This window comes from Helianthus annuus, chromosome 10 (genome assembly GCF_002127325.2).
Source record: "Helianthus annuus cultivar XRQ/B chromosome 10, HanXRQr2.0-SUNRISE, whole genome shotgun sequence".
NCBI classification, from domain to species: domain Eukaryota; kingdom Viridiplantae; phylum Streptophyta; class Magnoliopsida; order Asterales; family Asteraceae; genus Helianthus; species Helianthus annuus.
Window position 1 is genome coordinate 133,155,024 of NC_035442.2, and position 26,060 is coordinate 133,181,083.

Sequence of the window (26,060 nt, forward strand, 5' to 3'; positions counted from 1 at the left end):
TTGAGGAGAATTTTGATCTGATACTTTGACATTTGGCTCGTAATTGGCAAAAGGAGTCGATTGACTTGACTGATAGGCATTTGGAGCAACAGATGAAGTGTTGTCTGCGCTAAAACCATTTTGAATTTTCGGACTCTGAACATTTGATACTACCCGGACTACTCTTGTAATACAAAGATACATCCTGTGGCATATTCGTTGAATTCATCTTCTTGATTTTCACCAATTCCAACTCATGAGCTTCAATTTTCTCTATGAACTCACTCAAACTATAATTCACGAAATCCGAACTGTTTTTCAACATCATTACGTACGTTCCCCATTCCTCATAGGGAAGTGCATCGCACAATTTTTCTATCCACTCTTCATTTGTCTTCTCGATGTCCAACCTTCTCATCTCTACCACCAGATGACAGTACCTCTCAATAAGCTGCTTTGTTGATTCACCTTTAATCCCTGTGAAGATGTCAAACTCTTTCTTTAGCAATGCCTTTTTACTTTTAATCATTGACGCGCTGCCTTTGAATTTTTTCTCTAATGCTTGCCATATTGACTGTGAATTATTTTTGTGCTGTAGTAACACTAAAATATCTTCTTTGATCGCTTGTTGTAAGATGCTGACCATCTTTTTCTCAGCTTTGAATTCGACCTGCTCTGCATCTGTCAGACTAGCAATTGTCTTTTTTATATTCAGCCCGTCTACTGGAGGAACATACTCTCTTTCGATTTTTATCCAACTCTCTAAGTGATTTGCCTGCACCCAATTTTTGAACCTCTCAGACCATCCTGAATATTCATCCAAACTCATCAGTTTCGGAGGCTTCTGCATCGTTCCAAGTTCATTTTCTAGACTGACATTTTGCATGATACTTGCTTGACTTTGAGTCGCACCCACACCCGAAAACATGTTATAGAAATCCTGGCTTTCCATTTTCAGTTGTGACAGAAAAATCTTTCAAACAGTCTGTATAAGCGATCCACAGAAGCTGAATAAGCGAACCAAACTTGCTGAATAAGCGGACCAACCACTGAACAATGAGCGAACTAGAAAGTTCACAAAAAGCGAACCAGAGATTTGTCCTTGGAGCGATCCAAAGATTTGTCCTTGGAGCGGTCCTGAAAATGCACAAAGAGCGGACCAGAACAATTCACTTTTGAGCGATCCTAGACCCTGTCTTTCGAGCGATCCACAGATGATATTGGAGCGGTCCAGAAGACTGTCGTTCAGGCGGACCAAAAGAGCGATCCAGCTACTAAAATAGTCATTTCGAGCGATTCAGAACTGAAAATTACGAGCGATCCAGCATAAACTGTACTTTGGAGCGGTCCATAAAAGCGATTCAGTGATGACGTCAGAGCGAGCCTACTTTCACGAGGGTTTTTAGGTCACTTTTAGGCTGTATTTTGATCCGAAACTTTCGAGGGTTTGTTATTACTGTGTTTCACACCTACTGTCCAAATCTCAGTCCATTTCCACCGCTAAATCAGTCCAGATCTACAAAAGTCCGTGAAAACCACTTCGTATCTAGCAACTAACTCGCAACTGGCTCTGATACCAATTGTAGGATCAGTTTTGACCACACGAATGAGTCAATCAGAGCTAGTGCTTACTGAAAATGTGGCGGAAACACATTTTCAGCATGATACAAAGATAAACGTAACAGAAAGGAGTAGAAACAGATGAATTCACACTTTAAACACTTTTTCTTCACTTGATAACGATTGCCACACGGTCAGCAGTTCGACGTAGAGTACAAGACAACGTTACAAATGAAGTGAACATCAGGGGTATTTATGTGACATGTCCACAAGAGCGGTCTAGACTACAAACCTGGTCCTCTTTTGTGGACATATGTCACAAAAGCGGTCCAACATACAAACTTTCATAAAATTACATATAGACCCCTGAACTTTTACAAAATAACCTATCTACACCATATACATTAAACTAGCATTACAAAGACGCAGGCTTTAGACATTGTGCACCAACATACTTTGATCAAACATCTTTACACAATGAATCTGAAGATTGAATTTATTTCAATAACGATTACAATGATTGATGAATGAATGCAAACTCCCCCTCAGCCAGAGCTCAGTTGTTTGTTCGTGCAAAGAAGACGATGATGCAAAAGAGCTAATAGAACAGCACAAAGTACTGATCTATTTATAGGCACTTGCAAACTACTGAGCATCTTAGCTGACGTCACCATGAAAGTGACATCTAACCTCCTAACAAACTCTAACCTCTGATCTATACAAACACTGCTATGTTAACTACTGCTATTACATTATATTACAAAACAGACTATTGATCAGCTGCTGCAACCTTCCACTGCTGTGAACCCAGCAGCACTTGTCCGGATCAGCAGAGCTTGACTCAAAGCAGTAGATTGAATCAGCAGGGCTTTAGTCTTTCATCAGGTCTTTTCTTGAGCAGCAGTTGTAGGTCAGCATTTTGCAAGATCAGCAGATAGGAGGTCAGCAGCTGTTGAAATCACTTTCAAGGGGAGAGGTTTGTAGGTAATCATCTGCTTATTCTGGATCCACTGCTCTGATCCAGTTTTGGCTTTAATTATCTGTTCCTCTGATAGGGTTCAATCCCAACATCATGTTAACTAGCAAATTGCAGTATCTTTCAATGATCTGCTTTGTACTCTCAGTTCTCAAACCACGAAATAGATCGAATTCTTTCTTCAGAAGCGATTTCTTGTTTTTGATCATTTCTTTGCTTCAAACAAAGTTTGACTTTAAAGCTTTCCAAATTGAATAAGCAGTTCCATTGTGTTGCAATAGAACTAAAATATCTTCCTTCACAGCTTGATGTAATAAACTTGTAATCATTTTCTCGTCTTTGTATTTCTTTTTCTCTTCTGCACTAAGATCTTTTATTGCAATAATCTCCTCATCATCAGTCATTGGTCTAACATATTTCGTCTCAACACATTCCCAAGCATCCAAGTAATTAGCTTGAACCCAATTCTCAAACCGTTCTTCCCATCCTTTATACTCCTCGATATTCATGAGTTTTGGCGGTTTTTGCATGGTGCCCGTTTCATTTTCTAACATTGCTTGCTGAGTAATGGTAATCAGAGTAGCAAAGGCGTTATAAAATTCCTCTTCCATGATTCGGTTTTCAAAATTTCACAAACAGTCTGTTCAAACGAAATCACCACGTTGATGCGAAATATCTTTTCAAATGAAATTACTCTCTTCAAACGAAATACCAGCTTTGATGCGAAATACCCTAATTTCGTATGAAATAACAATCGTTCAAACGAAATATGTAATTTCGTGCGAAATACTCAAACGAAATTCCAACTTGAAGCGAAATAAGGTAATTTCGTGCGAAATTAAACCCTAATTTCGTGCGAAATTATGCTGATGTCATCATCTCGAGCTGAATTTTGTCAAATTGGTCAAGTTTTAAGCCAATTTTAAGTCTGAAACTTTCAAGGGTTTGTTAAAACACTATTGCGCACATAATGTGTGAAATTCAAAGCACTTTGTCCGTGAAAACTTGTTAATTGTGAAAAAGAAGGTGTAGAAATAAGAATTTGCAGCTGGATTGGTATGAACTCTTCCTCCTGAGCTCTGATACCACTTGTAACAGATGAATACAACATACGAAATAAAACCACTTGCAGGTATTAACCAATTAATGATTTTACAATGTTAATCTCTGATGTACCACTAGGAAAATTTAGAATGATTTAACATTTAACAGCTTCTGATGACCACTTGTAGGTTAAATATTCAGAATTTTTCTTTATTTTGCACAAGTTCCCCCTCACGAAATGTTCATCGTGTTTAGCATTTGGAATTTTGAAAATCAGCTCTTCAACATTAGTTGTCGAAAATCTTTTCGAATTTTTCAAAATTTTATGCTAAAACACACTAAAAGTTTTCGGATTTTTTATTACAAACAGTATTTTTGTGAGTTTGTGTAAGAGGATCATATTAGGTTCTGAGACACATCACTAACACCGTTAAGCTTTAACATTTTAAGTTCTAAACAATTCACTTAGATTGTCAGTATACTGATCCACTTAATTTTTCACACAAAGTTCAACTGTTTCGAGATACGAGATTAATGTTTTAATGACTTAAACTTATTCGCGTGTACCACCTCAGAATATACTCTCCTATCCAGACTTCTATATTCAGTCTTACAGGTGAATGTACACTAATGATATATGTAAATGGGTAATGCGAAACCGTGAGAGCTCAGGTCAGAACTTCCGTTCGTGTAGAGAGATGACGGCTCGACTTTAGGTGTGTCCCGTTTGGGGATCTTTTCTTCAACAGCACATGATTAGCATTTTTCAATGTTTCATCATTTTTGAACTGAGGGCTAGCTTTAAGATTTAAAGCTTATTTAAAGCATTATACGAGGACTAGGCTATTGCTCCCGCAAAATCAGAAGTCCTGGTATAATACCCCCGATATCACCATGCACAAAGACCTAGTATGTCAGAAATAGAAAATCTTTCAAACAAGATTTCGGGGGTTACCCATATATCCGAGAGATGTTCCCCACGATATAAGTAAGTTTGATATTATGTTTATATATCGAAAACAATCTACTAAATGTATAAAAACCTACTGGCATATCCGTAGTGAGATTGTTTATCACATTTTTGACTTTCCAATTCTTTAGTGTGTTGCGATAGTCCACTGATGTACTATCATTTCCTCTTTTCACAACAAAACTCTTTTTCATTATATCATGTTTTTGGCTTTTTCAAATTTTCTAATGTTTTTGGATTTTCTAATGTTTTTGACTTGTAGGATCGATTTCTGACTCGAATGAGTCGATCAGAAGAGTTTTTGCTCGATACGAAAGGCGGAAACAGTCGTATCAAATTCAATTCAGCTAGATATTCACTTTATACTGTCTTTTGATTGATTTGACAAAGTTTTACAGCGAGTTGACACTTCGGCAGCAGTTCGACACTGAAACCGAAAAGTTACAAATGAAACGAAATCAAGGCTAATTTCGCACGTAACTACCAAACGAAATTAGATTTCACACGAAATCATAATTTCGTGCGAAATTACATTCCAAACCATTTTTGACATATTTCTCGTTTTGCGTGCCCTGATCTATCTAAATACATACAAAACTCGATACAAGACGAAGTCGACAGACGGATGCACCAACAGATATTATACCCGAGTATAATGCCTACTATGTGAAAATTTGAGAGAAAGATCAAAGAATTGAGCGACGGAAATGAACTGCAAAGCTCCAACTTTATAGGGCTGGTCAGGCTTGTCGTCGCGCGCCGCGACGGAAATCAGTAGGGGCCACTAGGGTGCGTAGGGCCTAGCTTCGCTGCGTCATCACTCTAGCCTCGCCAGGTGATGCCACATGGCGGCTTCCAGAGGAGGGCGGGTAGCCAGGGTCGTCGCGGCCCACGACGGTGTTGGCTAGGGGTGTCGCCTCCGCGACAGCCCAATTAATTTAGTTTTTATTTATTTTTCGATGTTTTAACGCATTTTGCGCTCGGTTTTCGCATACGGGGTATATTTTAAGACATATTGGGATATTTTAATATATTTTTAGGGTGTCGAAAATATTTCGAGGGTGTTGGTTTATTTTAGGATTGTTATACCAAACATCCTCAGAGTAGAAGCAAAGAACATATCTATATTAACATTAATCAATAAAATACATAAATCGAAACAATATAGCCATATTGGTGTCTTATATTCGTAAACGAAAGTCATATTAAGCTAATCCATTTGATCTCAAAAGTCAAATTATCTCTTGTTGACTTTTAACAACTGAAGCAACATCAAATTTCATTCAAAGTCATACAATACAACCACCAGATCTGGTACCTCCTTTAATGGGTGTGATTGTTGGGAGACTAACCCACAACCATCGAAGATAAGGAGATCAACTTGAAACGTAAATCTTTTATAATAAATTTTCAGGTCTTACCATATACCAACACATGTCTTTATTTATAGTAACTTACTGTGTTAGCTGGATCAAGGATCTTAGAAGGAACCCCTTCAATTTCAGTTGGGATTTCAAGCCCAAATATCTCAGTCTTTGTGTAGTTTGCTTCCAAAAGCTTCCCAGAGTGGATGCCATCAATTATTTTCCATGTGTATGCCAATTTTATACGCTTACCTGATCCATAACTACATACCAAAGGAAAACACTAAGCATAAGAATCTGAAAAAAAAATAAGTAGTTGAATCCCAGTACTTACCTTCCACCTGACCAGCCAGTGTTAACAAGCCATCCGGTTGCATCATGTTTCTTCATGTTTTCAGCTAACATGGCTGCATACTTTGTCGGATGAAGCATTATAAATGCAGCTCCAATACAGGCAGAGAATGTTGCCTGTGGCCCTTTTATTCCATCTTCTGTTCCAGCAACCTGCATGTACGTACACAGTTCATGATAACTATTTAGAGATTACGAATAGAGCAAAGCATCATACTAGAGCAGTGTAGCCACTGATGAAATAGGATTGATAATTTAATAAAAAAACAAAATTTTGCTTAAAATATCAATAAGGTTGAAGCAAAATCAACACTTGCTTCAGATCGACAGTATTAACACTTTATGAATATCACAAAGTTGTTAACTTGTTTAGGGTAAAATTAATTATATTAAGAAAATAAAAATTGAAGGGCAGAATGTGACCTGTATGGAGATGACATCAGGGTCAATGTCATCGATGAACTTGGTGAACTCAGGCTAATTGTTTTTAACACGAAGAAGAAAGTTGTTGGCTTTCCAAGTTAACAACTTTGTGGGTTCTTTGTTTTGGGATTTATTCTCCTCATCTTCAATAACTGCTGGTGACACACCCATTTCTAAGGCGGAAGCACGAGGTGTGATCCTAAAAGGTTATCATTGCATACGAGTGGTAAACGCACTATATGATCATAAAATAACTCCAAGATGCCATTGACATTACATATTCAAAACATAAGTTAAGTTTAGTGTTTACATCACAAGATAAAATATAGTCTGAAAAGTTTACAACTTATTCCAAAGATAAACATCAAGGTTTTGATCCTTATATCACCACACGGGATGGGTATAACAACCAAATCCCACAAAATAGGCATAGGAGTCTTGACACAACATAGCTAAAAACATAAACGACATTATGAAGCAAGAGTAAGACCGCACGTACATCCACTTTAGTTAGCTGAAATACATGTAAGTTTTGGAAAATCGTCAACATAATGTTGGTGTGAATTCATGCAGTTTTGTGTAAACATTTAAGCATTCATTGTAGAAAACACGGTATGTAATTGTACTGAAATAAGTACTTCTGTAAATGTAAGGAAATCGAGATCGCTAATGGTTTGCAAGGCCATTAACATGTGTAACGACATAAGAAGCATCCAAACCATAGGCATTTTTACTTGTCGATTCACGACTAGAGACACAAAAGCACTCTCGGTAAAAGTGTGGCCAAGAGTGTGGTTGCCTGAAACCCAATAGATCTAACCTTTTGTTCCGTGGTCTAAGTATATAGTTTGATTAATGGTGCTTATGGCACCCTATTCGTGACATGATCTATAGTATCATTCCTTAGTTTTGTATTCAACATACCATAATACATGTATTTTCCCCAAGTTTAGAAAACAAGTAAAATTTTAAAAGTGGGGACATGAACTCACAATTTTGCGTATCCTGCGTCGTAAACTTCACCGGTTGGTTTTGTAGCGTCGTGACCTATACGTGTTCTATTAATGTTAGTCACTAGACTTGTATCACACAAGTACAAGTCACCATCTTTTGTTTATGTATATATTCTTTGTACGTTCATTCTTTGTGAGGGTCGTGCCCTTGTTCGTCGGGTCTTGCCCGTTTGTCATGTCTTTACACTTTAAGTATGTTATGTGTTTTTGTAAATATATATTTTACCTCTTAAATATATATTCGTTTATGAAGTCTTTGTCAAGGTAATAAGTTGTTAAAAAATAAGTTATATTTTTAATTTTCATGTGTGTTACTTATATTATTTTCCCAAAAATAAATATAAGTATTTTGTGAAATAATATTCTCAATATTATTTTTGTACAAGTATACTTAGGAAAGTATACTTGTATTTTATGTAAATACTCGCGTATTTTATATTCTTCACCAAAAATCAATACTTTGATTTTTATTACTTTCCGGAATTATATTTCTTAAAAATAATGTATTTTTAAGTCTTGTAGGAAATATATATATTTTGCCTAAAAATATACATACTTAATATTAATTTTAACTTGAAGAAATCATCATTTCTTAACTTGAAATTTTACACAAAAATTAGGGAAACCTTGGTAAATATTTTTAGGTGAATTTTTGGGGAATAAGTTTCACCACAACTTATATTTTCTAAGTGTCAAAATTTTATAAAAATTTTGACATAGTTTCCCCTAAAAATGGAGGTTTCCCATGTTTTTAAAACATTTGTTTATTTTCTTTTCAACACCAAAAACAATTTTCAACAATAATCATCAACAATATACACTAACTTCTCCATATGAAACATCATGGTGAACTTGATTCTTGTTAAAAATGTGTAGTCTTTTAGATCTATACTTAACATTAGATGATCTTTCCAAAAATAAGTGTTCTTGAGTATTTTAAACAAACTTTTGTGAAACTTTAATTTGCTAACTCAATCATCCATGAGTTTCATGGTCTCAAAGTTTGTAAATCATATTTCTAAAACCACTTTTATGTTCATTAGAAAGATCACTTTGTTCAACATCATGTTTCACCATGGATCTTTCAAGATCCATGCTTAATATCTTTAGATCTTTTATAAACAAGCTTTATGTTAAACTTTTAACAAACTTTTCATGGATTTTAGTTTTAAAAGTTAGTTTTACACACACTTTATTACTTTAAGATTACAAGTTTATGCATAAATTTTTTTATTTCAAGTTCACATAATGCTTTATATGTTCATCTTCAAGTTTAACCATGGATCTTTCAAGATCTATGCTTAGACTTGTTAGATCTAAGCTTCTAACAAGCTTAACATACTTGATCTAAACATAAACACAAGATATAACATCAACAACTTCATTACATACACTACAAATTAATATAATAACTTGTTTTCTTTATGAATATGTTAGATCTTCTCATTTTTAACTTTAAAAGTTTTGTTGTTAAGATGGTGAGACTTATACAAAACATAAACATGAACTATCATAGTGATCAAGAAGCTTACTACTAGTTCTAATGGCTAGGAAAGTGGCACAAGAATGATGAAGATGAATATGGAAGAAATCAAGTGGTTAAAAGCTCCAAAGTGAGGTCCTTCAAGTTCTAGCACTCCAAACCTCCTTAGATAGCCTCCATACACCTTCTAGTGACCTTGGATTATGAGTTTGAAGGTTGAAATGGTGGTGTGTGTGTGTGTGTGAGAAGTGAGCCGAGAGCAAGAGGAAGAAAGATGAAGGAGATGGTGATTTTTATGAGATGTAGGACAATGTATACTTCTTATGGTTCTTATAAAATAAACTTCCAACATGGTGATCTTTATTAGGATTTTTGGCACCATATCAAGGGGACAAAGAAAATAAATAATCCAAAAGGTATGTGGGGTCCATGGGGCCGGTTGCAACATGAGGGGGGCGGGGGGTAAAGTGTAATTTCTTGAAAGTTGAGGGTTTAAAGTGCAAACGAGAAGGTTTAAGTTAGTTTAAGTGTGTTTAGGTGTTTTTATGATTTTTAAGGTGTTCTAGCACCAATACTAGCTTAATATCATAAAAACATCACTTCTAGTCAAATTTTTATGTTTCGGGTACTGTCCGGTTGTTCGTTTCGTTACGGTTTGTTAAAGTGCTAAATTGCGTAGTTTCACTAAGTATGAAGCACCTTTTGTGGCAGGTTCAATTCCCGACACTTTGTAAGTTATTCTGGACAATAAAACATAAATTCTGCAAGATATTTCAGTGTTAAAAAGTTGTTTATAGCTGAATTGTAGCTGATTTATGCAGAATTCTGCATTTAAAGTGAGTTTTGGGTGTCTTTTAGTGCATAGTTTAGCTTCCAGAAAGTTTATATGTTAACCCTTGTATCCGTACTTGGGTTTTAATGTATTTTAGATGTTGGACCTATTCCTAGGCCCTAATTCTATTGTCTGACTGCTTTCTACAGAAATGCCGACACAGTGTGTCTTATCGGTGAGTTTACTAGTCTTTCTGACATAACGCTTAAAGTAATGCACAAAGCAATATTTGAAGTATAAAACATGCATGAATTCACATGTATAGCATGTAATCAGACAATGTTGACATTTAAGCACATAATTGCAGATAATAAATAATATTAAAATAGTACGGAAATTACCAGTTTTGTGCTAGTTGTCACAGTCTCCCCCCGTTAAAAGAATTTCGTCCCGATATTCAGAGTGAGTTATCTCCCGCACGAGCTTTCTCGAACAGGTGGGGGTACTTGGCTTTGAACCGGTCTTCACGTTCCCATGTGTACTTAGGTCCGTGTTTAGAATTCCAACGTAGTTTTACAAGTTTAATGCGACTCCTCCTTGTTTTATGGATCTTCCAATCCATTACCTCCACGGGTTGTTCTGTAAATCGGAGTGTGTCGTTGATATGCACCTCATTCGCAGGGATGATAACTGTTTCTTGGGTTGGACTCTTTTTAAGGTTTGACACATGGAACGTATCATGTACACCGTTCAGTTCTTCCGGTAACTCCAACTTGTACGCCACGGTACCAATCTTTTCCAAGATCTTGAATGGTCCTATGTATCGTGGATTCAGCTTTCCACGCTTCCCGAACCTTGCTACACCTTCCCAAGGTGAGACTTTCAGCAAAACTTTGTCTACCACCTCGAAGTCTAAAGGTTTTCGTCTTTGATCAGCGTAGCTCTTTTGTCGATCACGAGCCGCCTTAATGCGTTCTCGGATCTGCATGATCTTGTCTGTTTTCTCTTGAACAAGTTCAGGACCAATCATCTGTTTGTCTCCAGCGTTTGCCCAACACAACGGCGAGCGGCACTTGCGGGCATATAGAGCTTCGAACGGTGCGGCTTTTATGCTCGTATGGTAGTTGTTATTATAGGAAAACTCAACTAAAGGTAGATGAGTATCCCAGCTGCCGCCTAGATCCATAACACATGTGCGAAGCATATCTTTCAGTGTTTGTATGGTCCGTTCGCTCTGGCGGTCGGTTTGTGGGTGGAACGCCGTTCTTAGATCTAGTTGAGATCTAAAAGCCTCCTGGAAGGATTGCCAGATCCTTGATACGAAACGTCCATCTCTGTCTGAAATAATCGAAATAGGAATTCCATGTCGTGCCACAATTTCCTTAAGATACAGCGCAGCAAGCTTTCCAGTGCTATCCTTATCTCGAATTGGTAGGAAATGTGCAGACTTCATTAATCGATCAACTATCACCCATATCATGTCATGCCCTCTAGGGGTCCTGGGTAATTTTGTTATGAAGTCCATCGAAATTTGCTCCCACTTCCACATGGGTATCTCCGGTTGTTGCAGTAGACCGGACGGTTTCTGATACTAGGCCTTGACCTTAGCACAGGTTAGGCACTTTCCAACGTATACAGCAACGTCACTTTTAAGCTTCGGCCACCAATAATACTCTTTCAAGTCTTGATACATTTTGTCCGATCCTGGGTGGATCGAGTATCTCGACTTATGAGCTTCATCAAAGATAACTTCTCGAATATTGTTGTAACACTCGTCTTATTTATTTATTATTTTATTATAAAATGCGCACTTTTCAAAAGCAGAAATGCATTTTTACCAAAAACTTAGTTATTAGCTAAGTTGTACATTGTCATAGTGCATTAACATATCCTACTATCTTATTTAAAATTTTCAACATCAAGTAACATTTACAAAACAGCATCGTATAAACATGCTTAGATTAGCGCGGAAGCTTCAAAACTTGTGTTCGGTTCTTGATTCCTTGCTTGATCGGCATCCGAAACGTAACATGCATTACCTAAAGTCAAAACCACATAAATTGTTAGTTTTGACATCATAATATCAAATATATAAAAGTTCAATTACTAAATAATGATAAACAAACAATAATTGCAGCTATTAGGGTTGTCGCGCCCCACGACAGTTTGGAGCTGAGTCTTCGCGGCCCGCGACGATCGTCGCGTCGCGCGACGGTGGAAGCAGTTTGGCGTCGCGTAGCGCGACGGCTCTATTTCGGCAGAAGGATTATAGTTTGGTGCTGTATGTTTGCCCATCACTTTTATTTTCATTTTCATCTTCAAACTAGCATAACTTTCGGCATACACACCTGTTTTACGCGATTCTTTTTCCTACGCGTCCGTAAATTTAATACGGACCCGTTTATCATCTTATTTCGCATCAAAATCTGATCTATAAGTTAATGACTTATAGATCCCTTTTGTAATTATTCAACCCGTTCAATTTCTATATTACGCTAACTTTTGTTATTGCTACCATTACCATCATTTCTACCTACACCTGGGCTTAACTAATCATCTACATTACGCTCTCATTTACATGATTTGCGCATGTAATAGTGTCATGCCCTTTATTCCATGTTTCGAGCATGATTACCCAAGCAATGTCAACAAGGTTAAAATCCTGATTTATTGACCCTATATCATGGGTTCGATAGATCAAATTTAGCATATCCATAACTTGGCTTACGCTCTCATAATACCAAATCAAATTGTGACATTCGAGTCAGTTCAATAGTAATAGTTTTAGTAACATAGTTTTCGAACCGTTTTGTTATTAAGTGAAACCATAACTTCAATGACATGCCCAACTTATTCTAACCTTTGTTTTTGACCCGTTTGATTGTCGAGTGAGCTTCGTCACTTCAATGACACACCAAATGCGAATACTACACTATCACACAATTAGCAAACTGTATTCAAATGTTTATGCATAATGTAATGGAACTAAAGTTACGTACCTTTCAAAGCACCCCTTTCAATCGCGCGTCACCACCGGGTTGTCCACTTGACGCTCCGGTTTCCTTTCCTATAGAGTTCAATCACAACCTGTTTAGAACTCTTTTGTTTACACAATACGCATAGTTTGCCATAACTCTACACACACGCGTTTTAACTCAAATTTCCAGTTTTTAATCTTCTTTTAGGCATTTTCACAAACACGTTAAGGGCATAATTTCTCATAACTTATCATTAAGTTCATAACTTTTTGTTTAGCCAAGATTAACATCAATTAGGCATTTTACACATGTTTTTAACATCAATATTTCAGAAATTACTTCCTAAAACTCGAATTACTCTAGATAAGAATCATAATTCTAGTGTTTATCAAGTTTCTACAAAACCCATTAATCAACTACAATGGTGATTATGAACCCCACAAGTATCAAGCAAAATTTTAACAAGAAATCATCTAGGGTTTATCCCTAGACATCATATTACTCTAATTTCATCTATACAACACTCATGCAACATCTAATTTGAATTCCCCATGTTCATTCAGAAATTTAAATGAGAATTTTTCCACAAAATCTACATACCTTATGATCCCTTTCACTGAGGTGATCACTAATCTATGTTCGGATTTTGATTTAGGACAGAATTTGGTCTTCAATTTGATCAAATACCATGAACTAGGGTTTGGAGAAGCTCTGGTCGCCCCCTTCTGTGTTTGATCGATCCCAGCACACTCAAAATGTGTGTTTTGTGATTAAAAATGGTTTTTATTATAATTAGTTTCATTTTTGACACCTTTGGTCCCTCCAATTTCCTTTAGTTCATAGTTTGAGTGTTTTTAACCCACTTATGAGTTACTACAAGTCTTGTAACTCACTGGGTTATTTAGTCCTAGTTAGTTTGTTCTTGTTTATTTAATGTTTTATAATTCTAATATGTAATTTTATATTTTCGGGGTGTTACAAGTCCACCCCCCTTAAAGTGGTTTTGTCCCCGAAACCTTCTATACGTGATTCTTTTGGTTTATGCTAAACTCCCTTAGTTTCGTTTTTCAGACATTATTTCTTTTAGTCAAAAGTCATCAGTTGCCTCGATGCATGTGTCTTCCATGTGTAAGTCCCCATGGACTTTAACTTGTGTCCTGTATTTCTTATCTTGCCGCCTACTCGGCCCAATTGCCACTTGACCACTCAATAATACAAGTTCGTTAACATGTTTATTCTATATTACCCCATATTGTCAAGTGTTTTATGTGAATCACAACACTATTTTGACCCCGGGTGATCTTGTCGGCTAGACTGATCAGTCACCGTCACCTCTTATCCCGTTAATTTGGGTTTATCCCTTCACCATATTCGGAGTTATGTGAGTTTACGATTTTCTATCCCGTATCTCGCGCTACAGCCTAATTATATTCTATATCACTTTTCATGACCATGATTGCATCGCATCACGTCGTGTTTAAGTTGTTATAAACTTTTCATCATCAAAACCTTCTTTCTAACATATCGTTTTGTACATATCGGTGTTAAGACCTACATCCTTTATTATTAACCATTTTCTATTTTGTCTCATAATGTGCATATTTGTTAAACGTTGTTTTTCACCAAAACTGAATTCTTTATACAATCACATCCATCAATGTGATCGTTGTTCTTCCTCATAAGGATTTTATTAGCTACATGTTACTTGGATACTTACCCGTATCCAAGTTCCTAATCCACATTTATTGATACTTTATTAAGTTTCCGGGTTCGAGTGTACGGGCACCCCTTCCCATGGCAATATTTATCATGACTATTTTTGCCTAGGTTCCGCATACTCACTATTGCTTTTTTTTATACACACACACACACACACATATATATATATATATTGCTTTTATATAATTTTCCTCATTTCACTACTCATATATGCCCATATGCAACTATCATTCGCACTCATATCAATTAAAATTTGTGTTAAAATTGAATTTACAAGAGACATACCCGAAACAGCATCAGGTTCTATCTTTACTTCAGCTGCGGTTAATTGGAAAGATCTGGCCCTTGCCTTTTGTGCTTCCATCTGCACATCCTTCTCATTCTTTTTCTCATTCAACTCCGGGCACTCAAATTTCATGTGACCCGGTTGGTAGCAATTGTAACAAACCGAAACCTTCCCTGGGCATAGTGAAGCCGTATGCCCTGTCTTTCCGCATATGGGACATTGTTTATCCTTAAAGCGACACTCGCCTTTATACCCCTTTCCACATACCTTACAGCTCGGTGATCCGCCCTTCACATCCGGCTCCTTTGTCGATTCAGTTGTTCGTGCCTGCTTTGTAGGGCTTGGGTTCACATCCTGCGCCCTTCGTTCGCCCCTCTCTACTTGTTTCTTCAATTCAATCTTCCGCTCTCGGGCGGTGTTAATGATTTCGGTGAGGGTCTCATACTTCGAAGGATTCATAAACTCCCGATATTCGGCACTTAACATATTATAATAATAATATATTTTCTGCTCCTCATTCGTCACTAGTTCGTCAGAAAACCTTAATTTATCGAGAAAGATGCTCGTGATCTTGTCTATTGATTCACCCTTTTGTCTCAACTGGATGAATTCTTCCTTGATTCTGTTGATGACCGCCTTGGGACTGTGATGTTTAAGGAGTGGTACCTTAAACTCGTCCCATGTCATGGCCCTTGCCGCATCGGCTCCAATCTCTTTCTTTTTGTTATCCCACCAGTCTTTGGCTTGACCTCGCAATTGACCCGTACCGTAAGCTACAAAATCGCTTACATCACAGTGGGTCCTTTCAAACACTCCTTCAATATCACCTAGCCATCTTTGGCATATTATCGGGTCAACTTCCCCGTTGTAACTTGGCGGTTTACACGCCATAAACTCCTTATATGAACAACCCTTACATTCTCCTGATTTTTCTTTCACAAGGTTGACATTGTCTTCCAGTCTTTTAACCCGTTCCTCAACTAACGAAAGCACTGTATTCTGGATTTTGTCTATAAAACCGGATAAACTATTCTCGATTGCCTTTCCTACCTCTTCGGCAATCACCTCTTTCATTTGCTTAGTGACTATCGGCACCGCATCATTATTACCCTTTTCCGTCATCTCAAAACTGAAATGTTTATACCAATTGTTAATCACTTCATTTATAATATATATTTTATTCGCTTCGGTTTAGCCAAGTTCATAACTTGCCTTAATCGTTCTCATTTAGTGCACTTTCCGGGTTTGAGTGTGTTAACACGCTCTTCCCGTGCACATCAATTCACATCAATTTTGTAACATATAATTAGATCTACTAAAATAACTAATTCTTACCGGATGATCGATCAAGCTTGAACCGAACACTTTGTTGCCAACCTTGAGCTCTGATTACCAACTTGTAACACTCGTCTTATTTATTTATTACTTTATTATAAAATGCGCACTTTTCAAAAAAACAGAAATGCATTTTTACCAAAAACTTAGTTATTAGCTAAGTTCTACATTGTCATAGTACATTAACATATCCTACTATCTTGTTTAAAATTTTTCAACATCAAGTAACATTTACAAAATAGCATCGTATAAACATGCTTAGATTAGCGCGGAAGCTTCAAAACTTGTGTTCGGTTCTTGATTCCTTGCTTGATCGGCATCCGAAACGTAACATGCATTACCTAAAGTCAAAACCACATAAATTTTTAGTTTTGAAATCATAATATCAAATATATAAAAGTTATATTACTAAATAATGATAAACAAACAATAATTGCAGCTATTAGGGTTGTCCCGCCACGCGACAGTTTGGAGCTGAGTCTTCGCGGCCCGCGACGATCGTCGCGTCGCGCGACGGTGGAAGCAGTTTGGCATTGCGTAGCGCGACGGCTTCATTTCGGCAGAAGGATTGTAGTTTGGTGATGTATGTTTGCCCAGCACTTTTATTTTCATTGTCATCTTCAAACTAGCATAACTTTCAGCATACACACCCATTTTATGCGATTCTTTTTCCTACGCGTCCGTAAATTTAATACGGACCCGTTTATCATCTTATTTCGCATCAAAATCCGATCTATAAGTTAATGACTTATAGATCCCTTTTATAATTATTTGTCCCATTCAATTTCTATATTACGCTAACTTTTGTTATTGCTACCATTACCATCATTTCTACCCACACCTGGGCTTAACTAATTATCTACATTACGCTCTCATTTACATGATTTGCGCACGTATTAGCGTCATGTCCTTTATTCCATGTTTCGAGCATGATTACCCAAGCAATGTCAACAAGGTTAAAATCCTGATTTATTGACCCTATATCATGGGTTCGATAGATCAAATTCAGCGTATCCATAACTTGGCTTACGCTCTCATCATACCAAATCAAATGTGACATTCGAGTCACTTCAATTGTAATAGTTTTAGTAACATAGTTTTCGAACCGTTTTGTTATTAAGTGAAACCATAACTTCAATGACATGCCCAACTTATTCTAACCTTTGTTTTTGACCCGTTTGATTGTCGAGTGAGCTTCCTCACTTCAATGACACACCAAACGCGAATACTACACTATCACACGATTAGCAAACTATATTCAAACGTTTATGCGTAATGTAACGGAACTAAAGTTACGTACCTTTCAAAGCACCCCTTTCTATCGCGCGTCGCCACCGGCTTGTCCACTTGACGCTCCGGTTTCCTTTCCTATAGAGTTCAATCACAACCCGTTTAGAACTCTTTTGTTTACATAATACGCATAGTTTGCCATAACTCTACACACGCGAGTTTTAACTAAAAATTTCCAGTTTTTAATCTTCTTTTACGCATTTTCACAAACACCTTAAGGGCATAATTTCTCATAACTTATCATTAAGTTCATAACTTTTCGTTTAGCCAAGATTAACATCAATTAGGCAATTTACACATGTTTTTAACATCAATATTTCAGAAATTACTTCCTAAAACTCGAATTACTCTAGATAAGAATCATAATCCTAGTGTTTATCAAGTTTCTACAAAACCCATTAATCACCTACAATGGTGATTATGAACCCCACTAGTATCAAGCAAAATTTTAACAAGAAATCATCTAGGGTTTATACCTAGACATCATATTACTCTAATTTCATCTATACAACACTCATACAACATCTAATTTGAATTCCCCATGTCATTCAGAAATTTAAATGAAAATTTTTCCACAAAATTTACATACCTTATGATCCCTTTCACTGAGGTGATCACTAATCTATGTTCGGATTTTGATTTGGGACAAAATTTGGTCTTCGATTTGATCAAGTACCATGAACAAGGGTTTGGAGAAGCTCTGGTCGCCCCCTTCTGTGTTTGATCGATCCCAGCACACTCAAAATGTGTGTTTTTTGATTAAAAATGGTTTTTATTATAATTAGTTTCATTTTTGACACCTTTGGTCCCTCTGATTTCCTTTAGTTCATATTTTGAGGTTTTAACCCACTTATGAGTTACTACAAGACTTGTAACTAACTGGGTTATTTAGTCCTAGTTAGTTTGTTCTTGTTTATTTAATGTTTTATAATTCTAATATGTAATTTTATATTTTCAGGTTGTTACAATTGCCATAGAGCGGAACCCAAATGCGTCCCATAAAGTATAAGGTTCCCTCTTCATTTGGCACCAATTTCTTCTCCATACCTTGGAGATATTCAGCTCTAAGATTCTCCCTCTTAAGCGCTTCTTGTTCGGCGTTATGAATGCGTGCTGTAAGATTCGTCCAAACCCTTAGGGTCTTAACCCTTTCCTTTCGACTTAATGCGTCTGCTACTATGTTTGCCTTTCCAGGATGGTACTTAATCTCACAATCGTAATCGTTTAGCAACTCAACCCACCGTCGCTGACGCATATTTTATTCCTTCTGATCAAATATGTGCTGTAGGCTTTTGTAATCTGTGAAGATAGTACATCGAGTACCGTATAAATAATGCCGCCAGATCTTCAAGGCAAACACCACCGCGCCTAGCTCCAGGTCGTGGGTGGTGTAATTCTTCTCGTGAACTTTCAACTGTCTTGATTCATAAGCGATGATCTTTTGGCGTTGCATGAGCACACAACCCAATCCTTGACGCGAAGCGTCACAGTATACCACGAAGTCTTCAGTGCCTTCGAGTAAAGATACTATCGGTGCATCGCATAGCTTGCTTTTTAGAAGTTAGAAGGCTTCTTCCTGCTTATCTCCCCAATCGTACTTCTTGTCTTTCTGCGTAAGAGAAGTCAGCAGTTGAGCTATCTTGGAGAAATTCTCGATGAACCGGCAGTAATAGCCCGCTAATCCCAAAAATTGTCGAACTTCGGTTGGTGTTTTGGGAGCTTCCCAATTCTTTATTGCTTCAATCTTTGCTGGGTCTACTTGAATACTCTTCTCGTTCACAACATGTCCACGGAACTGTACTTCGCGAATCCAAAATTCGCACTTTGAAAACTTTGCATAAAGCTTCTCTTTCTTTAGTAGTTCCAAAATGGTCCTGAGGTGTTGCTCGTGCTCTTCTTTCATTCGTGAATAAATCAGAATATCATCGATAAATACAATCACAAATTTATCGAGATAAGGTTTGCAAACACGATCCATCAGATCCATAAACGCTACTGGCGTGTTTGTCAATCCAAATGGCATTACAAGGAACTCGCAGAGCCCATAACGAGTCCTGAACGCAGTCTTCGGTATGCTCACCTTTTGGATCCTTAACTGATGATAGCCAGACCGAAGGTCGATCTTGGAGTAATAGCTCGATCCTTGTAACTGATCGAATAAGTCGTCAATCTTCGGTAGTGGATACCGATTCTTGACAGTGAGCTTATTCAATTCTCTATAATCGATACACATCCGCAGTGTTCCATCCTTCGTCTTTACGAACAACACTGGAGCTCCCCAAGGCGAGAAGCTCGGCCTTATGAATCCTTTATCCAACAACTCCTGGAGTTGTGTAGATAATTCTTGCATCACGGATGGCGCAAGTCGATAGGGTGCCTTGGCTACAGGAGCGGCGCCTGGAACCAAGTTAATATGGAATTAGACTTGTCTTTTGCGGAGGTAATCCTGGCAAATCTTCGGGGAAAACGTCAGGAAATTCCTTCACCATAGGAATGTCTTCGAGTTTCGGCTCCTCGGCCTTTTTATCTACTACGTGCGCCAGGAATGCAACACATCCTTTCCATAGGCATTTCTGCGCTTTCATACAGTTGATGATTCGCAGAGGTGTGTCTCTTTTCTCTCCATGCACGATGAGTGTTTCATCATTTGCAAGAGGGATGCGAATGATTTTCTCGTGACAAACAACTTCAGCCTTATTCTTGGATAGTCAGTCCATTCCGACCACCACATCGAAGCTACCCAATTGAACAGGTAAGAGGTCGATACTAAACCTTTGCTCACCAAGTTCTAACGTACATCCCCTAAAAACTTCGCCCGATTCAACAAGTTTACCATCGGCTAGTTCTATGGAATATGGAATGTCTAATCTACTAGATTCTATTCCAAGCATACGTTTAAATTCCACAGACATGAAACTATAATCAGCACCAGTGTCAAATAGTATGGATGCAAAGTGATTGTTAACGAGAAACGTACCAGTGACCACATTAGGGTCCTTGCGTCCATTCCTTGCTCCAATCACAAATGCTTGAGCTTGAGCTTAAGTGTTGTTTTCCCTTGGGCAATCTTTCTTGAAATGCTCTTTGCTACCACATCCAAAGCATCCTTGGTTCTGCCCAGTTCCATTACCATTCCTATTACCATTACCATTGCCATTTCCATTACCGTTCCCATTACCAGCACCGTTTCGATTTCCATTTCCGTTCCTATTACCATTTCCATTTCCTTTTCCCCAACAGTTCTCGGTGCAGTGACCCAGTTTTCCACACTTGTCACATTTTGGAATGCGACAAACTCCTTCATGGTGACGCTTACACTGATTACATTTGGGCAGAGTGCCCTGGTACCCTCTGGTAGTAGCGTCATTCACAGCTGCAAGTGTTTTCGTCTCTTTAGGTGGGTTGGGGTCACGTTTCTTGTTGCTGGAGCCCTTGTTGTTGTTACGCGTTGCTTGACTAAAAGATTTGAATGATTCCTCTTGTTGTCGCCAATCGACTCAGCATGCGTCTCGGCTTTCTCAGTAGCTTTCAGCGATAACTTCTTCATACGGACAGCATCTTCAGTAAGGCTGACAGCCAGAGTTACAGCATGAGTGATCGTTGTGGGTTTGCCGCAGTCACCATGCTGCGAAATTCCGGAGCCAATCCCCAGATGCAGCGCTTAATGCGCTTAAATTCGGGAGTCACCAGATAGGGGATCACTCTTGACAGATCATGGAACCTTCGAGTATAACCAACAATGTCCGTACCATCCATGGACAGGTTCCAAAACTCAGTCTCCAACCTTTGGAGTTCAGCACGAGAGCAATACTTCTCCCTCATTCTTTCCTTCAACTCATCCCAAGTCATACCATACGCAGCATCATCACCCAGAGTTTGGACTTGCAAATTCCACCAAGTCAAAGCCTCATCAACGAACAACCCAGTAATAAAAGTGACTTGCTGGTCCGCGGTACACTTGCTCATGCGGATTGTAGAGTCAGTTTTCTCCGTCAAGCGCACAAAAGCCACTGCACCTCCAGTGCCGTCGTAGTTCAGTGGCTTGCAGTCGAGAAACTGCTTGAAGGTGCATCCTGGAATTCAGCCAACCAATTCGCAAATGAGCAATCAATGAAACCATGAAACAAAGACCGTTCATAAATTTCATCATGTTTTAGCAAATCTGCTTAAGGTTACCTTGAGTTGTGTTTCCTCCAGATGAATCTCCATGTCCATTACGTCTAGTACCGCCTAATCCTCCACTGTGTTCAGTACGGTTTGCCTCGTACTGGGCGATAGCTTCGGAAATCCTTTCTTCCAGCAGGGAGTTCAGTTCCTCAGCAGTCCTCGGCATTGGAGGAGGAGGGGGTTGATCAGAATCACGAGCGTTCACAGCTCTCCTAGGTGATCACACTTCTTGGAGAATATGGAACCTACGTTAGTGGGAGTGTGAGGAGGTGTAGAGACATGAACAGGAGAAGATGGCGCAACAGACATAGCGTCATCGTCACCATTAGTCGGGTAAACTCTCAGCCCAGCAGCAAAAAAGGCCGAAGATATCACTGAACGAAGGAATCGGCATCAGACTCAAGGTCAGAATCGGAATGAATACCGATAACGAACATAACAGGAGAGGCCACACTATTATCCAGGTTATCAATGAAAGGCCAGCCCTCGTCAGGGATGGCGGCAAAAGGAATAGCATGAATGGGAATAGGCTCAACGAGGTGCTCACCATCGGGATGTCCGATGATAAGCTGGCCATGGAAGGGTAAAGGCGAAGCTAAGACATCGTCGAGATCATCATCATTGGTTTGATCTCAGGGTCGGTCTCGAAGTTAGATGTGAAAATCTCCGGAGTTGATGCTACCTCGTTGTAAGAGACAGTCGTCATCGGGTCACGTTCTTCAGATAGGTCGCTGCTTTCAGACGAAGACATGTGTCCCTGCAATATTTTATTCATGGTATATGTATATATCAATTATTATTACTTAATTAATATACAAATAATTATACACATTGTTGCAAGTAATTCCTAGTCAAAGACAAGTGCTACTTCAGTGCACCCTATGTCTCGTAGTGTCCTTACTTGACTCTTTGAAAACAGTTTCAGGTAGTGGAAGTCGCGGAAAGTTTTATGCAATGAAAACTTTTTGAAAAATTATTTTCGTGGGAAGATCCTAAAGATTGTAGTCTAGACTCGAGAAGGAATCATGGTTCACTACAATCGTAGCTCTGATACCAATCTGTCACACCCCTTTCTAAGGCGGAAGCACGAGGTGTGATCCTGAAAGGTTCTCATTGCATACAAGTGATAAACATACTACATGATCATAAAATAACTCCAAGATGCCATTGACATTATATATTCAAAACGTAAGTTAAGTTTAGTGTTTACATCACAAGATAAAATATTGTCTGAAAAAGTTTACAACTTATTCCAAAGACAACCGTCAAAGTTTTGATCCTTATATCACCACACGGGATGGGATATAACAACCAAATCCCACAAAATAGGCATAGGAGTCTTGACACAACATAGCTAAAAACATAAACGACATTATGGAGCAAGAGTAAGACCGCACGTACATCCACTTTAGTTACCTGAAATACATGTAAGTTTTGTAAAATTGTCAACATAATGTTGGTGTGAATTCATGCAGTTTTGTGTAAACATTTAAGCATTCGTTGTAGAAAACACGGTATGTAATTGTACTGAAATAAGTACTTCTGTAATGTAAGGAAATCGAGATCGCTAGTGGTTTGCAAGGCCATTAACATGTGTAACGACATAGGAAGCATCCAAACCATAGGCTTTTTTACTTGTCGATTCACGACTAGAGACACAAAAGCACTCTCGGTAAAAGTGTGGCCAAGAGTGTGTTTGCCTGAAACCCATTAGATCTAACCTTTTGTTCCGCGATCTAAGTATATAGTTTGATTAATGGTGCTTATGGCACCCTATTCGTGACATGATCTATAGTATCATTCCTTAGTTTTGTATTCAACATACCATAATACATGTATTTTCCCCAAGTTTAGAAAACAAGTAAAAGTTTAAAAGTGGGGACATGAACTCACAATTTTGCGTATCATGCGTCGTAAACTTCACCAGTTGGTTTTGTAGCGTCGTGACCTATACGTGTTCTATTAATGTTAGTCACTAGACTTGTATCACACAAGTACAAGTCACCATCTTTTGTTTATGTATATGTTCTTTGTACGTTCATTCTTTGTGAGGGTCGTGCCCTTGTTCGTCGGGTCTTGCCCGTTTGTCATGTCTTTACACTTTGAGTACCAGTTTATCCTCAACGTCTAATCAAATCAAAATTTTAGAAAAAGGTTTAAACATGAAAATAAAAACTAAAAATGCCGAAAATAAAAATAAAAATAAAAATAAAAACAAAAACAAAAACAGATAGACAAGATGAATCACTTGGATCCGACTCGCCTTTAGTGTAACCTTTGATTATTTCCGCACTTTTGCACTTTTTAAGAGATTATCTTAGTTATAGTAGTAGGCCCCTCTTTTGAAGGTGACGTTACCCTCAACCCAGTAGTTTGAGTCAGCAAGGATACAATCCTAAAGGGTTGGATTACTGAAAGATAATTAATTAAGTTATTAATGCGTAATACGGTAGGCCCCTCTATTGAAGGTGACGTTACCCTCGGCTAAGTAGTTTGAGTCAGCAGGGATACAATCCTACGTAGCCGGGTTAATGTTTTAATAGTAGTTTACATATGAGGGGGTCAAGAAATTCGAACCCCCGCCATCCAATACTAGTGGGTATTGAAGGAGGTCCTACTAAGCTTGACCCAGGTCCTTGCAGGATCTATACACTAAACAAGGCAAGACGCTTACCAAACCATTCCCTTAACCCCCGACCAGGTAGCCAACATATCTCCATATAGACCGTGGAGATATGAATGGTGTAAATCTTTTATTTTATATAGACAGTAAAATAACGCCAAGACACAACGGACAAATGATAAGGAAGTTTCACCTTCAACATAAGAAACTAGCTATTAAAGTCATTAATACATAACCAAATAACAAGTGCAAAAAGATTAAAAACAAAAAGTATTACACTAAATGCTTGTCTTCACCAAGTGATGTAAGAGACTTAGGCAAACATGGCCTTTGATTGTCAAGAACTCTTACTATCAATCTTGGATCCCGACACTACTACACACACTCTATGATGGATGATGGATGATGGTGGTGGATGTGGGTTGTGATGGTGGTGGTGGGTGGGTGAAGTGTGAGAGAGGTGGTTTGCCAAGGGATGCGTTTGAAGTGAACCAAGCACCTTTATTTATAGACTGCACAGAAGCCCGGACACGGCCCCGTGTCCAATGGGCACGGCCCCGTGTCCATCCATCTTCTCTTTCTTCATTCAATGCAGCTTGTCTACATTAGTTAACCACGCCCCCGCGTCTGCTGGGCATGGCCCCGTGTGCAGAAGCGTATCTGTATTATCAAGATTTGCTTGGATTCTGCGAATCTTAGCGTTGACCACGGCCCCGTGTCCGCTGGACACGCCCCCGTGTTGGGTGATAGAAGCTTCTACAACTTTGTCTTTTCTGTAGACACTTAGGCACGCCCCCATGTTCATTGAGCACGAGGCGTGTTCAGCCTTCTGTTCTCTTATTTTTGTTTGGGAAGATGCTGTCGAGGGGTCAGGCATGCCACGTTTATCCCTTTTCTTGTATTATTGTTAGATTTGCCTACATTTTTGCTTTTTTTGTTCATTTAAGCTCTTTTATTCCTGAAAATACAAAAGGAAGACAAAAACACACTTTTTCCAACATTAGTACTAAACAAGGGTTAGTTTTATGCCTCATTTGATGTAATTTATATGTTGCATTTTACACACATCAAATACCCCCACACTTGAATCTTTGCTTGTACTCAAGCAAAACTCCTTATAATGTGGCTTACACACCCAAATGGAATGGGTAGAAGAGAAGGTTTTTGGGCTTGTCTTGAGTGTCGGCATTCCAAGATCTTTATTAGGTTTTATTTTTATTTTATTTACAATCCTATTCGTTATGATTTATTTAGAACATTACATAAGATAAATTACTTATTTGGTTATAACATGCCTCTTTAAAATTCTATTTATATACAAGTTCACATACCTCACGGGATATCACTCAACACTCGGCCGAAGATGTATTTTTGTGAAACACTCGGGACCGGCATGGAACTTACTTCTACCATATGATTGCCAAGTAATCAATCCTCCTCCTTTCTAACTCTATACCTTTGTAAATATCAAGAGGACTTTGGGGAAGGGTTAGGCTTGGGTTAAAGGTAGGTGGTTTTGGGTTAGTGGTTAGTGGAAAAGGGCGAAAAGCGTAAAAATCGTCGGTTTTTGTAAGACTTATTTTTGTGACTTTTTTTTATTTTATGAAGCATTTTTCAATCAAGGTTCTTTTTGATGAACTTGTTTGTTTATTGCTTGACTTCATCATTTTTTTTTTTTTTTTTTGATAAGAAATGTCATATGAAAAAATGAGCTTTTTACTAAAATA

At 38.2% G+C, this 26,060-nt stretch overlaps 1 protein-coding gene across 1 annotated transcript; it reads right to left on the reverse strand.

Moving 5' to 3' along the window:
- Positions 1-5,766: 5,766 nt before the first annotated feature.
- Positions 5,767-6,411, reverse strand: LOC118482696 (phosphoenolpyruvate carboxykinase (ATP)-like). Its single transcript, XM_035978310.1, has 3 exons — positions 6,228-6,411; positions 5,988-6,156; positions 5,767-5,790 (listed from the first exon to the last, which is right to left on the reverse strand). Exons 1-3 carry the CDS (start codon positions 6,401-6,403, stop codon positions 5,767-5,769), a joined length of 369 nt encoding a protein of 122 aa, XP_035834203.1. The 5' UTR covers positions 6,404-6,411.
- Positions 6,412-26,060: the final 19,649 nt, after the last annotated feature.